Raw genomic sequence first — 18597 nt, 5'->3', positions numbered from 1 at the left:
CATCTACTACAGTTTCAAAAGGAAATGAAAATCGTAAGCTTGCTTTTTACTATAAAAAATAAAGATAAAGAGTTTTAATTGCCATTTATACTTACACACAAGGTTTAGGAACAAAGGAATGCTTGTAGTGCTTTTTACAGAACATTTTATGAAGATAACTGTATTGTTTTTAATCTGTATAAAGATGTGAAATAAATCTGCAGTCAAAGGAACAGATACTGGAGCAACATTCTCAACGTTTTCTCTTGAATTGTTTTTCGTTCCGATCACAAACAGAAACTTCCTGTACATCAATCTACTGAAGAGTCACAAAATGCAAAACAAGTTCATCTTCATACATGAGATGTTGAGCTTATTTTGTACCCTTCAACTCAGCAACATCAAAAGGAGGAAGTTTGTTTAGCCTTCCTTCTTCTGCATTTTTGACAATACACAACAACCCTAACTTCTGTGTGAGAATTTAATGCTTCATGTTTCTTAAAATGTTTTTTAAAATTGTACACAGTGCATAAAAAGGGAAGGAGCTTTGGCCTAATTTAGAAAAACATTTGAAACTTCTGCTAGGTGTCAGAGCACATGAGAATCTGGTGGTAAATAGACTCAGGGTGGTGATAAAGGAACTTCCCTTTTGTAAAGTAAAGCAAATGTTAAACCAACAAAGTTGGTAAAAGCAACAGGGCTGCTCAGGACCCCAGGCTTACTGAGGATAAATGTTTTAGAGTTTATTTGATTAAGACTGGGTTGAGAATATTCTCCGATAAACTACAGGGATAGCAGGCAGATTAAAGAGCCTCAAGTTCCATCCATGGTCTTAAAATCAAACCCAAACTAATGAAACAGTCGTCAAATTAAGACTAAGTGCATTGTCCTTACAGTATATGACTCATACTAAGAGAATAATTTATTTCAAAGCAATGCATGCATCTGAGATCAAAGCAAAAGCTGCACAGAAAGCAGAGAAACACTCAGGTTAGAAGACTTTTGTCAAAGGTTGTAGCATCTTTTACTCTGGGCTGCATCTGAAAGCATGTTTGCACAAATTGACAGCAATTTTAGACAACAAACACAAATGCAGCAAATTAAAGCTTTGACTTGTCAATGAGGTTGTCATAAAGAAGCACACCTTGAATCTTCAGACCATGAGTTTGAGACAATCACATTCATTTACTGTTTATTTTATTACTTTTGGATTCATTTGGTTTGAAAAACTATATGTTCTTACAAAAGATTGTAGTTTCATTTATAGTAAGTAGTATTACAACTTAACTTTCAAATATTGCAAAAATAATTTTACTTACTCTTCATTCACTGAAAATTAGTGCTGAAAATGTTTTAACTAGTTTGAAAAAGATTGTTGCTCATAAGAAACCCTTGCAGTTATTGTATGATATCAATTCTGAATCCTTATCATAAAGTCATTTTGTCTATTTGTTTTTTTAATCTTTCACTTAAGCTATAATTTAAAAAATCCATTAGTAAAAATGCTATATTGTTTGACATGTTAATGTACATTTTTTAAATTTACTTTTATCTGTCTATCTGTATGTAACAACAGTGTTTGTCATAAAGTTAATTTTTCCATTTATGATCACATATTTAAGCAAAAATGTAAATTGCTGTGATGATGTATTCAAGTAAAAATAATCAATGACTGATGTTTGGAAGAAAGTCATAACTTAACAAAGGTTTATTTAAATCTCATAAAGTATGACTTTCTTGCATATGACAGCTTAACTGAACCATTTAGTCAGATAAATTAATCAAGAGACTTTTATCCTAATTTTAAGAAATAAATTAATAACTTTGATAAATAAGAAACTATAAACAATACATTATAAAGCAATGAACGAATAGTAAAAAAAATATAAGAAAAGAATTCACACACACAAATGTTTTTTTATTTGCACAGAAATTCTGTCTGTAGGTTATTAATTTTTTTTGATTCCACAAACCAGACAGACCCTCATTTATAATCAAGTCATACCCAAAGTGTCTGTCTCTTTCCATCTGTCTGTGACCCAACAGACCACATCAGCTCAGTCACACCAAGGACGACCGTTATGAGTCACATTATCCTCCAGATCAGTAATAAATAATTTCCTACATCCTCATTTACTCCCCGTCCTCTCATGGCTGCATTCCACTTTCTGACCACAAGATGGAGACGAGCTCAAGCAGTAAAACCCCAGAATATCTGCTTGACAACTTCTCTGCCTACAGACAAAGCCTGTGACATCATCTGCAGAGGGACAGAGGGTGTGCGAAGGACAAATGTCTTGAAACGTATTACATCATTTTCCACTAATATGATAATATATCTGAAGCAGGCAAAGCGGTGTCAACCATGAGAGGGGCCATAATCCCTACAACGGCCGCTTCAAACGTGAACAAGGGGATAAAATGAAAGTGTTAGAGGAAGAGGGGGAGGAGGAGGAGGAGGAGGAGGAGGAGGAGGAGGAGGAGGGGGTCCACAGTACAGACGGGAGAGCAGCGATGAAGGTTATTCTTGATATTATTCCTCAATGAGAACAGGAGGAGAGAAAGACTATAATCACTTCTTCACACTAAGTAAATGGAAGCTGTTATTCCGTGTCTTTCTTCTGTCCTTGTCCCTTTTTCTTGTCTCTGTAATTTATTTCCTTTATTTGTCATAATTTCTGACATTGAAAGACAAAAGAATGAACTGAAGAGAGGAAAAATAAGGACAATGATTGTTGATAAAGTCGATGTAGAGGAGAGAACTGTAATAAAAAGGTTGAGACGAGAGAAACAGGGAAGGAGAAAATATAAGGAGTGAAAATGATGCAAGGAGAAAAACAAAGCAGATATAAAGGGAGAAAAATCTGAAAATAATAAAAAAAAAGAAATGAGGTTATTGAATGAGTAAAAATAATGAAGACAGGAGAGAAGAGATGGGAAATGATAGCAACATTAAGAAGAAAGAGCAAGGAAGTTAAAACCGAGAATATAAGAGAATTATCAGAGGAGACAAAGGGTGATGGTGAAAAAAGGGAAAAGACAGACATAACAAAAGAGAAAATGGTCAAATATTGAAATGAAAGGTAGCAACATAAAAACAAGGGATGAAACAAAAAGATGAAACATCCAGCAAAGATATAAAAGAGAGCCGAGAGCGCATGGGAGGTCAAAGGTCGACTGACTGAGGTGACATGAAAAGACAAAAATAAACAATTAGAGAGATTTAACGTTAAAAGCAACAGCTTGTTAATTACTTCCAATATTTTGGTTTTGCACTACAATTATCTCGAAAGGCAGCGTTTTACTTTGATAGGCTTAATTGCAGCAAAAAATCATTTAATTCGGGTCTCTGATTGGTCAAAGCGTCACAAGCTGCTTGTTTGTCCGACACGCTGGTTTCTGTGATGCTGTTTGTTTTTTGTAATGGGTTATCTGATTCCAAGTGAACATCTCAGATTGAGTGAAATCACACCTAGCAGTTATTCATCCATCCATCATTTTTCTTTTACCCATTTTTTCTTTCTGGGATGTCATCTACCTCCTCTGCATCCGACCTCACAGCGTGCTGTCAGATCAGTGTGACAGCTGATGTTTCTGGTAAAGTTACAACCCATTTGGACCTATATTCTCATTTTAACACAGTTCCTTCACAACATCTTGTAATCCACTTTGATTAATAAAATCCATTTTTGACATTTTTATGTTAAAGAGTTTATCAAAACTGTTAGCCGACGAAACTCCTAAAGCAAACAAAAAAGCTGTCTCTTCAAAATATTTCCAAAAATGGCTGTTTGATAAACTTTAATCAGCCGGCATGCCCTTGGACATCCTCTCTGGGTCTCATCAGTTCAGTAAGAGGTTTCACAGCTTGGATTGTATTCAGACTACCAAACAAATGAGGATAAAAAGGGTCCAGACAGAAGCAGTTCAGATCTGTATTTATCACTATCCAAATTCAATCCAATCACTAAGAATCTCATTTAATGACAAGTCTAAAAATGCCCTGATTGTGTGTTTCCAATGAGCGAAGCCGCTAATTTTTTGAGTTTTTATAGAAGATTAAACTGGATGCTTGATCTCTGCAGCACAAGGACACCTAAAATCGAGAGCCATGCTTACAGAAACAAGCATGAAAAAAGGCTCAGTAGTCATAAATGAAAAGATGAAACAAAAGGGCAAAGAAAGAACGAAGGCAAGAGAGTTGCACACAGAGTGTATGAATAAAACAGGAGGAGAGAAAAGGTGAAAGAAATTAGAGGAAAACGGTTAGAGAGTTGGGAGTAGAGGTGAGGAGAAGAATGAATGAGGGTAGAGGCAGAAAGAGGGAGAACAGAGAGAAAAATACTGAGATGAAGAGGCGAGGGAGAAAAATGAGTAACATGGGAGAGATGCTGAGAAAAAGTGGGTTAGAGCTCTTCAAAGAAATGAAAAATGCAGGAAAGTTACGGCAAAGAGATAGGCACACAAAAGCAGGAGAGTTGAAAAATAGAAATGGGAGAAAAAAATGTTAAAAGAATGAAAAGAAAGTTTGAGAAAGAGGAGACTGGAGAAGAGGACAAGACGAGATGACTAAAAACTGGTTCAAAAAGCCGGCGTAAAAGAAAATGAGGGAAGAAGAGCTAAAATGATGAAGGGAAAAGCAATATCTAAAACGATAAGAATAAAAGAGATAAGGACAATCTGATAAAATGAGCCCAAGTGAAGGAGGACAGAGCAGAAATGGGTTTTAAATAAGGTTTTAAATAAGAAACCTGCAGAGTTTTGCTGTGGTTTTGTGCTCTATTGTCTCACAAACATGAAAACACTTTCTGTCCTCATGCCTGAGTGCTAAACATAGACACACATTTTTATTTTCTGCAGCTCGACTCGTGAAACTGTGACAACTGTTTGAGTTCAGTCACTCTGACCTGAATAAACAGCAACTAAAATGTACAAACTAAAGTCAATTTTAGCCGCATTATTTATATTTCACGCAAAAAAAAGAGAATTTGCAAAACTTCTTATGAAACTGTGTCATTTTTTATTTTCTCTGATACTGTGAAAAAATAATTACATTGAATTTAAACAACAAAAAAAATGACAATAACGTGAAAATAAAACAACATTTTTATATCTTGTATGTTTTGTACACTTTTTCGTAACAAAAAAGATACACGGGTACTCAACAAGAACTTAATACACATGTGAACAATATATAGCAATAAAAATGAAGAATATATAACTGAACACACTCAGTGTTTGTCTCATGATGATCCTCACCTTCACTTCACAAGTCTTTAAGCGCAACATGAATTCCTCCTCGCTGCTGGGATCACTGTATGCTTAAAGATATCAAGCAGAACATCTTGTTCACTCATTCAGCTGTTTCCAAAAGCAAAGCAGCTCAGCAGCTGGATGAGTGACAAACCTCGGCTCCAAACATCATCTAAGGCCAAACGATACCTTCTTTAACATCTGCTCAGGTTTCAACTGGGGTTTGACTGATAGATAAGATGGTTCTGAAAGTTAATTATAACTTTTTCTTTCAAAATGCCCATATTGTGGTTTTGATTTATATCTAGAATATAGACTAAATTAGCTCAGAGTTGTATTCTATCATGCCAGAACGCAAAAGTTAAAGAGAAATACTTTTATATTTCAAGAACAAATGCCGTTTTGCAAAAGTCGTACTATTTACCCACAACAGACTTACCTGGTCGTTAATGATACTCATTTCGAAGACCATAAAATAAAATAAAATAAAACAAGAAACACAAATCTCTCTGGTGTGTCCTTGAATAAAACATTTGTAAATAAAATATGTGACCAGATACCAACTACCACGTGAGTTTGTTTACCTACAGAAACAGCTGAAGAGACTGAAAATAGGTCAACTTACCTCCATATTTGTTTACCTACACAGACTACGGCCAGCGAAACGTAAATCATATGACGTCAACAAGGTTTGTGGCGGTTTCAGCCGAACGCTTTGTTCACATTTACTGTGGACCGACATTTCATTTCATATGTTTCAAAACTACTGCCATAAACTCTCTCATACTGCATTATTAATAAAGTTCAGGGTAAACTTTTTGTGTTTGAGTTCATACTTTGCATTGAGTACCTTTAATCTGAATAAGTTGACTTTATTATTAATTTAGTTTGCTATTTTCAAATTAAAATTCTTGTTCAAACTGTGCACACTGAGCCACATAAACTATCTTTATTGTCAGATTTACAGCTAAAAAATGTTGTTTACTTTTGCTGAACAGCACATTCAACAGTTTAGTTTGAGACGCTGTCTTTACTTAAATTGCTGAAATAACAGTAAACATTTGGCCTTATTAGACCAATTTTTCATAACTTCACAAAATGTTGTTAGACACTTTGAACAACTGCCCTCCTCCTCAGCCTTGGAAGACCTGCTGAGTCAGGATTCAGACTGAAACCGGCAAAACTAACCCCGGCTGACTTTACAGCAACCCTGAAACTCACACTTTGGAGCCTTCTGATTATTAATTTGTTTTTATAAGATAGAAAAGTCCATGATTTGGAATCTGATTATTGTTCTTTTGTTAGCCTGATGTATTTCATTTAATCAGTATTCAAATTTAACACAGATTTTTCTTCTGTTTTCCCCCCTAATCAAACAGAACTAAAGCTTTATAGTATCTATAGATACAGATTTTGTCAGAGCTTTTTTGCATGTGAAATAAAAATAATGATAAATTATTGATCAAGAACCAATACTTGTTCTGTATTTAAAATAAGGTTTCAATTAATGACAATATTGAGGATTTTGACTTTAACACTTATAACAAGGGCATGACAAAACTGCCTTCAAAGCAGTTAGAATTTAAGAGAAAATTTAAGTTATATAACATAAATAAAACTTATTTATTTGAAGTTTTATGGAGCTGTGTTCAGGAGATCTCTCCATCATACCAGCAGGCGACATTGTGACGGGCTGAAAACATGAAATTATCAGTCAAACCCCAGTTTGTTTCCCCCCACAGGTCTAAACAGATCACACAAACTCACACACACGCTTAGATTACATGCAGCTCTCACACACACACATGCATCTTTAAAGATGGACGTATAAAGTCCACGAGCATGTTTCGAGACATACATTCACACACTTCCATGACCGTAAAAACACAAACTGCTGCTGCATTTGTACGTCTGCTCAGTTTTTTTTGTTTTGTTTTTTTGTTTTTGCACAGTCTTTTGGCAGCTCACTGAAAAAGTTCACACAGTAAAACTGGAGCTGCTGCAGTCACTCTTGGCCACAGGATGGCACAGCGCAGCACAGCACAGCATGGGTCTGGCCTGGTCCTAGTCTGGGTTGGCCTAGTTGAGACACGGTTTTGGCTATTTGTAGCCTGTCTGAGCAGTTGTTTTGGCCACAGATGTTCACAACTACAGCTCTTTTTATTCATAAGGTTGATTAATTAGATTAAAAAAAATTTGAACAGTTGAAACACTTCTTTGTCTTATCTTGTAATTTCCCAATGTAATTCAAATGAAATAAATATAAAAATACTGATTTTTCTCAAAAGAAAATGCATCATAAATAAAACGAAGATGCATGTCATGAAGATAAAACCTGCAAAACTGTCACCAGGAACATACACGATAGAAATATAAACCTGTCTTGTATTTTATATTAGATGAACATGACGAGAAAAAGGTTTGCAAAGATATTTTCTGCATGAGGACAGATTCAGCTGTGAAATTTGGAAGCTGGCAGATGGTTTTTGATGGGAAACATGAGAATCGAGAGCAAAGTATTAGCACACATTGCAAATAGAGAAACACATAAAATAAAAAACACACATTCCTTCCCAAAACCACTTGTTTTTCCACTGATGCACCACATCTTTACATCTGTTTTGCATTTTTTGGCATCTATGGCGTGTTTACCATTTTTATATGAGCCTCAGTCTCAGTAAACTGTAAACAGAGGTAATAATAAAATACCTGAATGGCCTGGTCATGTATTTCTTGGCCTCAGTGCCTCCTCTGTGTCAGATTTTCTCGTTCTGCACAAGGTCGGAACACCACTGCGAATCAGATGCAAAACGCTGCTCAGCTACACCTCTGCAAAAAGGCCGTAAATAGATTATAGAATACAAAAGGACCGGTTGTGACAATCGTATAAATTTAAAATCCATCTGCCATTCTGCCTCTGCTGAGACGGTTTACACGGTGACCTTGGAGCTACAAGGTTGCTTTTGATATATGAAACGACAGTGGCAGTGGATTTCTTTCTCAGTGTTTATAGAAAACAGAAGCACTAAACACATTTCATAGCCCCTTCGCAGACAATTACCATAATATACCGTGAAGGGTTGATGGGGCGGCTGATAAATATAAACGCTCAATGATTACTCGTGGAGCAGCTGATGGCCTTTGTAGCCGGGGTCTTTTTTTTTTTTTTGAAAGGCAGAATCATTTTAACTGCTCAGAAATGTAAAAGTTTTCAATGAATCTTGAATTTATTTGTCTAATACAATATGCAGATATGAACTTCTGCAAAAATATTCAATGATGGATGCTAATGAAAGGTTTATTGGCTCAATGCTCCCACAGAAAAAAAAAAAAGCTGAATTAGCCACACTGAACCTTACAACATAAAAATCAATAAATTGTAATTACTGAAAGCAGCTGCTGCGTAGTCTAATTAACAAATGATTCTCACCGTAAAGGGTGAGGTTTTGAGTTGGCATGATGATGATGATGATGATGAAAATAGCAAGCTGGTCAAATCTCGTTGAGCTCAGCAGGCAAACAGAAATGATTTCAGTCCTTATGGTTGAAAAGCCAACTGCTTTTTATCGACTTAGAGACGCAAAAGTTAAAACGCTGACGGAGGAAATAACAGCCTTAGTGACTTAAATTAAAAAAAAAAAAAAACAGCTTATATTTAAAGGCCTAGCATTCCTTGAAGAAATGCATATTGCCCGCCACCTTTCATGCAAGAGTTTTAGATTAATCTCATCTTAAGAAATGAGAGGTTACCTGCAGCATCATACCATTTTGCAAAATGTCTTAAAATATGCATTGAGGATAACTCAGTTACTACAACATTAGTTTTAACTCAACATTAGCTGTGCCAGCCATCTTGAAGTATATATATAGTTGACTTCAATATTAAAGTTTTAAAATCTCATGCAATGAGTAGCACTTGGACTATATGTTGTGAATGACTTTCAGCCGTAACTACACTAGATTTTAGCACAGTGTCTGCAAAATTGACTGAATTATAGCCATTTTTGTGTTTTTTAAGGTAGCTGTGGGGACTATCTTAACTTGAGTTATTTCTGAAATGGTCATAGATGCACATCCAATGATTGGTTCTGGAAAGTTTCAATAAAATCTGTTCAGTGGGTCATGAGATATTTTGCTAATGCTACAGACAAATGAACACCCTCAACATTATAGTCTTTGGCGGCGGGCAATTATAAAGTAAGATATTTGCTAAAACTGTAACAATTCACTGACATGAGTCAAAAATCTGTCTTTTTTTGGATCCTACTTGTATCTATAATGTTATTTACTAGAATCCACTTTGCCGGAGTAAAAACTGAGTAAAAACAAGTCATTAATCTGAAACTGATTTGAATCTGAGCCTCTTTAGTTATTATGATTAGTAGTGTTTGTGCGAGCAGGACGGCCTCCTCTTCAGGCAGAGATTTGGAGACAAAGCTGAGCAAAACAGAGAGAAAAATGATGGAACTGCAAGTTTCAAACTTTTCAAATTTTCAAGTGATGTTGATCGTGTTTTCAAGAGTGATAAACTCCGCTTAAAAGTTCCATCACACACACCAAAAATCGACATATAGTAATGAAAACTCTCGGACATAAGACACCAGCACATTTTCTGTTGCAGAGAGAAAAATCAACATACTTACACATACTTTGCAAACACACAAAGTACCATTTGAGCTAGATTTAATCCTCCGTACCCACTTTGATATGTTAGACAACATTTGAACCTTCTCAACACTAACAAACTGTACAGAACAGCTCAAATCGAGCCGCCGCTCGTTATCATTCTGAATGTCGTCACCAACTTCAGAAAAAAAGGCAGTCGAGTCATAAAACTGGAAGTCAGAAAAGGAGTTTCACGTCAAACAAACGTATCCTCAAAATATATCTGCTCCACATGGATATTTGTCATTTTGAGGTGAAGCTCTTTTAAGTTTTCTACTTTAAGCCTACGACATCAACGTTAAAAACCGCCTCGTTTTAAGGAACTCGGACCGTTTCAGTTAACGATCGCAGTTTCCACAAATGTGTTAAAAAGTTAGTGTCACCCAAAATGCTGAACCTTTGGTCCACAACTCCTTATAAAAATATTATAAAATGTTTCTGAATGTCATTTTTTCTTTTCATACGTTTCAGTATAAATATGGAAAAAAATCTAGTCTACTGTGCAAGTGAGAGAAACAAATACTTCTTTAAACACTTGAGGGATGGGGGAGGTATCTTTTTGTACAAATTGCAGAAAGTTTTAGAATGAAAAGGCGCTCCCACCACACCTAGATTCACAAACACTGTTTATAGCCTTGATTCTGTGTGAAAGATTAGGTATCGATATGAACAATGAAAAAATTAGACATGAGGAGGTGTAGGAGCTCAGAGACGCTACTGCTCCTCTTCTTACTGCAGATGAGGAATGTAAAAAAAAAAATCTCATCATCTGGAGCACCTCATTGTCCACGCTTTAAAAAAGAAGACACCATTTTTTTTGTGTGTGTGTGTGTATTGGCACATAAGAACTGGCACTCTGGTCATTTGCTGAACCACCTTCAGATGCTCGTCCTTCTCAAACCACAGTAGGTCTTGTAAGAAAAAGCCATGTTTCAATGAGAACCTGGGGATCAAAAAGTGCCAGTTAGAGTATATTTGTAGTCTAAGCTGCCCCTTTGCTGCAAGTTTTTAAAGATCTGTGTTTGCATGTGTGTGTGTGTGCATGTGTGTGTCCCGCTGTTAAAAAATGCAAAGTGTGGCTTACAGAGAGGTTTGCTGTAGATTGTTGAACTGCATTTCAGAATAGAGCTTTATACAAGAAATATAATTTTGAAATGACCCAATTTTTTTTTTTTTTTTTTTTTTTTAGTATTTACAGAGACTGGCAGGAAGGACCATTTAAAGCAGGAAGATGATGATGGTCCAAGACCAAGATGAAGGTTGCACAACCTATAGTTTCTCTCTTCGTGTCTCATAATTGCTCTTTTTTCACTCTCTTGATTGTAGCTCTCGCTTTTGCTTTTATTGGCAGGTAAACACAAAAAATCGAAAGCCAATGCAAATGTGTGAGATGGCTGCTGTGAGTGTGTTGCATGTATTGCTTCTTAGTGTGTGTTATGCAATGTTTCTAACTGCTAGGTGTTGACATGTTGTGTCACTGATTCAAAAAACGAATGTTTCCATGCAGCTGTGGCTATGGATAAAAGACACCGATTTTTTTTTTTTAAGATTTATGTCTAGATCTATACAGAATGAAAGAGGTTTGTGTCTTTACGTGTGATAATACTGCTGATGTCAAAAGTAAGTCCAAGACGGCGTGTTTTTCTCACACATGAGTCTGCATTCGTTGCGTGTGTCTGTGGGAATAGTCAGAAGGCGGAGATGAGTATGAGAAGCGAGTGGAGCTTCCATACTTCCCCAGCCCTGTTTCAGGACTTTGTTGGCCCGGTCCCGGTGCTGGTCCAGGCCCTGGTCCGGTCCCTTGTCCTGTTGGATACATCTCATAGGCTGGCCCTTCCTCTATGGGGGGAGCAAAGCCCATCCGGTAGCTGGCATACTGGGAGGGGTATCCATAGTTGTCATATGGCAGTTGAGTCGTGCTGTCCAGCAGGCCGCAGTCACCCCCAGGATAATCTCCTGGGGATGGAAGAGCCGGATTAGGGGGTGCCTGCTGGCTCTGTGCTGCCCTGGAGAAAGTGTTGAAATGGGCGTAAGTGGCGTGGGACATCCTGGAGGGCGGGCGGGGATCATAGCAGCCTGCTCTTGAGCCTGGAACCGCGCTCGGGGGGACTGCACCGCTGGCTGCAGCTGGGGGTCCGCTGGAAGCTGCACCAGCTGGGCCACTGTTGGGGTTTGGAGGGCGAAATTCTCCCTGGTAGTGGACGACACGGGTCTGCGGGCGAGCCTCCTCATGGGTGGTGGCTCGAACGTTGTAGTAGCCATTGGTTGGATCCTGTGATCATAAAAGATGTTTTTCAGTTCTAATAGGTGAAATGAATTCATAGTCAGACGTATGCATGTATAAAAACGGTGTGTTTCTGCATAAATTCTTTGTATTAGCTTGGTTAAATGTTGGTAGATTGAAGAGATTTGTTTTTACAAACTTCATTGTATGCAGTTAATTAAAATGACTTGAACCAATAACGTGTGATAAAAGTAAAATATTGAAAACATCAAACATGTAGCCTACAAAATATTAAAAACAAGCAGTAAGAAATTCAATAAGTGATTTTTAAAAAATGAAATTACTGTTTCGATAATGTTTATAGATAACATTCTTTGATTTGCAACTTAGGTTTTGTTTAAAAAAACCTGGAAATGGGTAAAAATGTTTTGTTCAATTTAAAACACTTTAATAATGAGTTTCAGTTTATAGATTTTTTAACAGGAAATGTTTTTTTTACTTGATTTTCCACACAAATTTAATAGATCAACATAAAGAACCTTTCGGTCATCAGTCTGTTTTAAAAAAGCAATTCTTGCAGCGAACTCTTTAGGAAAATGGAAGAGAAAGAAGTTCCCTTCAGTCGGTGTTGATACTGACAGTTTTACATCACCTTGTTAAACCATAAATCTCCCCTTTCAGTACAGATCTACCAGGAATAAACCTTAGATCTGAAAAAACAAAAATATCAGCTTGTATACCTCTTTTATCTGAGCCAGTTTAGAAAACGGCACTCAGCTGCAACATCACTTTGCCTTTGAATAAAGGATTATAACCCATAAGAGAAATTTCTCCATCAGAGGACAAATAATAAAAGCTTGCTACAGATACAAGTAAATTTATATCCTAACAGCAGGTTAAAACTGAGTGATACTCATGTTGAGTAAAAGTTTTGCTTTTAGGAAAAAAGAAGCTTTTAACAGAGAAGAAACTGCTGTGTTGGAGGAAAAGGAAGCCCTAACAGGAACTGGGAGATGAACATGACCACAAAGCTCATGCAACATGTAGGGTATGATGTCAAAGATGATGTAGATTATTATTTCCCCCCGAAACCTGGGTGTCAGCATGTGAAAAGATCTTTGCTGACTCAGCTCACCTTCAGCTCGTACTCCTCCCGTGTGTCGCTCTCACTCCTGATCTCCTGCTTCAGGTCCATGTCGTCTTTGAACGGCTGAGTGGAGGGAGAGAGGGAAACAGAGGGCAAAAACTAAACCATCAAACAACGAAACACACACACGGAAAGAAGGGAGGGTGAAGAAAGGAAAGGAGGAGGAAGAGAGGGAAGGAAGAGGAAAACAGAGTTTCAGCTTATTCATCCCAAGAGAGTGGAAGACGAGAAACGGTTAGTTGTCAGAAAGAAAAAACGGTTCTGGGTCGAGGTTTATAAACCTTTTCAAAGGGATGCCACCAATTAGACTCTCCAGGATTTCCAGGAATTTTCTAAAAGGAGTAAAATGGTAAAGTTTGTGTATGTTGTTTTTTATGTCTTGATGAAACCTGCAACAAAAAGTCTTTTCCAACCTTATGAATAACAAGTGTTAAATCAGTGTTGATATGAGTTTTCTTGTTGTGTGTGTGTGTGTGTGTGTGAGCACTAGAAAAACTATTTTTCAAGTTGGCTCTGTCCATGTATCTTTAAATTTATCTCTGTTTCATTATGTCACTGTGTGTATTTTTGTTTTATTTGTGTGTGTGTGTGTGTGTGTGTGCTGACATCTCTCCCTTATTGTCGGTGTATTTGTACATTTAAGGCCATTGACCCATACGCCTCGTCTCCGCAGCCCCCGGTGACTCAGATGGGAGTCTACTTACGGAGTACATGGCCTTGACCATCCTGGTTGCCGTGGAGACGTTGGCTGCCTCCTCCTCCAGGCTGTGGGTCTCTTTGTTGACCGTTTCTACCTTAATGTCTGGTTTGCCAAGGGTGACACCTCGGCGACCTGACAAACAAGCAACACACAAAAACATTCAATTATTTTTGTTTTATTTCAGAACTTTTGGTTCTAACATCAGATTTCCTGGGCTAATAATAACTAATCATTAATTAATACAAATAAATATCTGATATCTATAACATTTATTGATTATAACATAATTATATATCGGTAAAGTATTCTCTATTAATTAATGGACTCCTCTGCATTTATTAGGTATTTAATAAATTGGATTAGGACCTACACACAATAGTTAATGGTTTGTATTGTACATAAAGAAGCTTTAAAACAGCACAGTGTTGTATAGTAAGACTTGAATTTTTAAATAACACATAATAAATGTCAAGTCAGTTAACTGTAGAGGCAGTTATAATTTAATGTCTTCATGATGTTGGTAGGTGCATGATCTGATGACTTTTGAACCTTTTAGAAGTTTTAAACCTTTAATCTAGTCGTGTAATCAGTTGTAGATGTTTGATGCACAGTTATTTTCTGAACGTTTTATTAGAATCCATTCGCTGATTCATAAGATATTTTGCTAACCCACAAACAGGGTCAGCTCCAAAGATTAATGGTAAACTTTTAAGCAAAGGTCTTGCACAACATGCAGCTCTAAAAGTATGACTGAACTTGAGCCTTTTCTGTTCGGTTAGCTATGGCAACCATTTTGAATTGGATTGAAGTCACTACAAAAATTAATCAGTTATAAATGTACACCCATTTATTACTTTCTGAAACTGAAACTGTGATTCATAAGATATTTTGCTAACAGTATAGACAGACAGAAACATTATTGCTCAGTGTTGGGCGATAATGATATTTCCTGTTATAAGAGGGCTTTAACTTCCTAAAATAAGACCTATGACCTACAGAAGTGCAGCTTTTAGTGCAACAAAGGTCTTCCTGTGTTTAATATTCTCTTGTCATCCTAAAACACTCAGCTTGTCATATCTTTATCACTGAGCAGTCAACATTTGTCGACATGAACAACTCGCTCCCACACCCAGGAACCTTAAAAGAAAAGATTTCTGCCTGTAAAGTCTTGAGCTTCATCGTCAACAACAAACGAGAGTGTGTTTATCTGGAGCGACAACAATGTTTGTTTGTGTTTCTATTTGGAAACAATATCTCTTCTGTAGCTGCGTTTATCAGCTCTGAACCAGAGAATGTACTCTTATCCCCATAAAATCCCTCCGGGGACTCTGCCAGTCACCTTCACCATCTTCTTCCCTTCCTTTCTTTATTTGCAGCGAAGCAGCTCAAAATTAAACATCTGAAAGACACCACATGGTTTCAGATCTCTGCTTTCTGTGGAAGCATGCTCCGTGTTCATAAATACTAATTGGATTGCTGCAGGCTGTAGAAATAATACATATATGGAATTTATAATTTAAATACTATTCACCTTTTAATGCTTTTGTTTTAAGATCTCCTATTTATGTGGCTACTTCATCTTGTGTACGAGTGGCACATAAATGCAAGAAAATATCAAACAAGTCAATGTCAGCAGAAGGGAAATGAAAACATAAAGTGGGTGATTGGAGGCAGTTTGCCACATTGTATGAATATTCATTAATCCCATTTGAATGAAATCCTGCGCGCCTGGCATATGTCATTTTCTTCGTGGAAAAACAAAATGACAGAAGAAGGATGGCGGATGAAAGAAAAGACTGACAGACAGAGTAAGTGTGTGCATGGCCTTACACGAGCACATAAAACAGCAACTGTGTTCACTCACTGCCTTTGCGTTGGCGGTAGAGGAAGAAGGCGAGTGCCAGCAGAAGCAGAAGCAGCAGAATGGAAAAGACCACTGTACCGCCGGCGATAATTCCCACCGGATAAATTTCTGAAACAAACACAAGCAGAAGAAGGGTCAGGGTTGAGGGACAGCTGCTGCCTCGCTGCTACACAAACTTACGTGGCTGCTGCACAGTTTAAGACTAAATCCTTTTGTGTCCTTTGCTTGAAGCTGAATCTCTGAGGCTGCTTGTGCCGATAAGGCACGCTCGTCCGACAAGGGATGAAAAACATTTTCAGTGTGAGAACAGATCCAAATTCGGCTTCTTTTTCAAAGATGTTTTGGTAGATTTTCTAAAGCCTGTGGAATATGGCAGCTGAGACAAGAACAGTGACATGAGACTGACAGAGCATGGAGAAACCATTTTACTCAATTTAATGTGATCCTTCAAATATCTCATCATAAAACAACCATCCAGACCTGACTAACAACATGATTAGTCATCCAGCTGAAGCCGCAGTTTAATGATTTACTTTAAGGGCACTTTAGTTTGCAAGAAAACAAGGAGCATCCACAAGGACAATAAAATCTTTTTAATTGTTCAATTATTTCTTAAGAGTTTAGCAGTCCAAAACTCAGCTTCAGCGCAGGTATTTCAAGATAACTTGATTTCATATAAAGTCACCAAACAAAGAACCAACGAACATCTTGAATTTGCTCCATCAATAGCATCCTCTTTTTGTAGCTGAACTTCAGAAAACAAACAAGAAAGATAAGCTCAGAAAAAAATGGTTATTCTAAAAATCTCTCCTGACAGTAAATCCTAGAAACCATATATCTTTGTCACTAAATTTACATCAGGCAAGTTGCTATTTGCATCATTTGTAATGTGTCAGTTAAATGTACTCCTTTAACTGACAGATTACAAATCCGATCAGTCATGTGTGCGTATAATATGTCAGATCTTTGAATATAATGTATTTGCATTTTAAGCCTTTGCATGTCATTTTACAGTGTTTTACAGAACAGTGAAAAGCTCAGGGCAAGTTGTCATTTGTTGAGTCTAACTGGTGCCATGAAATGACACAAAAAGCCAAAAACACACAGACTGATCAGATGTGACATGACTTGGAGGTTTAGTCAGATGATTTGTCGTTATGCCAGACTGTACAATGATGTGTTTTAAGGCTCTTTACTGTCACAAGTGGTCAGATATCTACTCTTGCTGTCTGTCAATTTTTCAAAATATACAATTTCCCAAAGTTCCTGCATCGCCGGTCACTTTACACAGAACATTGGTCTTTGAAAATCAAATAGATATATCAAATAAATGAAAATATCCAACCACAATTCCAAAAAGGATGCAACTTTTTGTAAAATGTAAAAAAAAAAACAGAATTTAAAAACTTATTTAATGATTTAATCTCGTAAACCTATATTTTTATTCACAATGGAACATAGTAAATGTATCAAATGTTTAAACTAAGAAACTTTAATTATTATTTTTCCTATAAAAGGTCATTTTGAATCTAATGGCAACAACACACCTCAATAAAGTTGTGACATGGGTAAGTGGTACTAATAAAAACATGTAGAGGAGCCTTTTGCAACAAATTAGGTTAACTGGCAACAGATCATTAAGAAGACTGAGTATAAAACATACATTTTAAAGACTGAATCTCTTGGAAGCAAAGATGGATAGAGGTTCACTAGTCTGCGAAAAACTGTCTAAAATAGTGAAACAATTTCAGAATAATGTTCCTTCATGCAAAAAAATGCAAAGAATTGAATATCCCATAATCTACAATTCATAAACTACAATGCAAAACAGCATATACAGGCTTTAGAACATAAGTTCCTGTTCAGCCAAAAAGACCCAGGACTGTTGATCAGCTAGAATCCTCCATCTGGTGAGAATGGGACACCATTCCCTCCAAAACCTCCAGCTGCTCTCCTCAGTTACTACATGTTTATAGGACTGTTACTGAAAGTGGGAAACATGGACCCGTCCCAGTTTTTAAGATGTGTTGCTGCCTAAAAAGGTTCAGTTTTTTTAGTTTCAACATTTGAAATGTTTACCATGCTTCATTGTGAATAAAATATGGGTTTATGAGATTTTCAAATCATTGCAATTTTGTTTTTATTTATGATTTATGCAACGTCCCTATTTTCCAGAATAGGGCTTGTATGATTTAGTTTTAAGGGTACTTTAAAAGTTCAGCAGCTGAATGTCTCATCACCTGCACCCACTATAATGTGCACGGTGTTCAGCTATGTCTGCATTTCTTCCCGGTTCTCCACATACCTCTCTCCTTCAGGATGATGATCATGGTTCCAGGCCCGAAGGAGTTCCAGGCGGTACAGTTGTACGGGGAGTGGAAATCGGACTCCATGACATTGTTGATGGTAAGGGTGGAGAGGACCGCCCCGCCCTGGGATGGAGGTTTGCTCTGCTCCACCGTGTACCTCTCCATCAAAGTGCCTTTTTCTTTCTCCCACACGTTCTCCTTCCACGCCCAAACCTGCAAGGAAACAATGCAGATGATATTCAAATTAAGACGTGGAAACAAGTTTCTAAATCTGTTCTAAAAACAGCTCCTTCTTGCAGATAAGAGATCTGTATCAATTAGACGAAGGCCAAATTTCCAGTGTGTTCAATTTGTTTGATTTTTATCTAAACTCCACTTGTTACTGCTGCCGTCCTCCTATTTAACCTCAGGGATCAATAATGCTAATTTCACTTTATCTTATCTTAGCAGTGTTAA

At 37.0% G+C, this 18597-nt stretch overlaps 1 protein-coding gene across 2 annotated transcripts in view; it reads right to left on the bottom strand.

Annotated features, from left to right (window-relative positions):
* Window positions 1-8341: 8341 nt before the first annotated feature.
* Window positions 8342-18597, bottom strand: part of kirrel1b (kirre like nephrin family adhesion molecule 1b) — an 82548-nt gene continuing 72292 nt past the window's right edge. The window contains exons 11-15 of one of the 2 annotated variants that reach the window (XM_017411066.2): window positions 18138-18354; window positions 15833-15940; window positions 13973-14100; window positions 13257-13367; window positions 8342-12169 (exon numbers count right to left, since the gene is read on the bottom strand). In XM_017411066.2, the coding sequence (XP_017266555.1) occupies window positions 11543-12169; window positions 13257-13367; window positions 13973-14100; window positions 15833-15940; window positions 18138-18354 (1191 nt within the window). In that variant the 3' untranslated portion in view covers window positions 8342-11542. The remainder of the gene's footprint in view (window positions 12170-13256; window positions 13368-13972; window positions 14101-15832; window positions 15941-18137; window positions 18355-18597) is intronic. The other variant, XM_017411067.2, reaches the window with a different exon arrangement.

Source organism: Kryptolebias marmoratus, linkage group LG20 (genome assembly GCF_001649575.2).
Source record: "Kryptolebias marmoratus isolate JLee-2015 linkage group LG20, ASM164957v2, whole genome shotgun sequence".
NCBI classification, from domain to species: Eukaryota; Metazoa; Chordata; class Actinopteri; order Cyprinodontiformes; family Rivulidae; genus Kryptolebias; species Kryptolebias marmoratus.
This window is presented reverse-complemented; position numbering and strand designations above follow the sequence as displayed.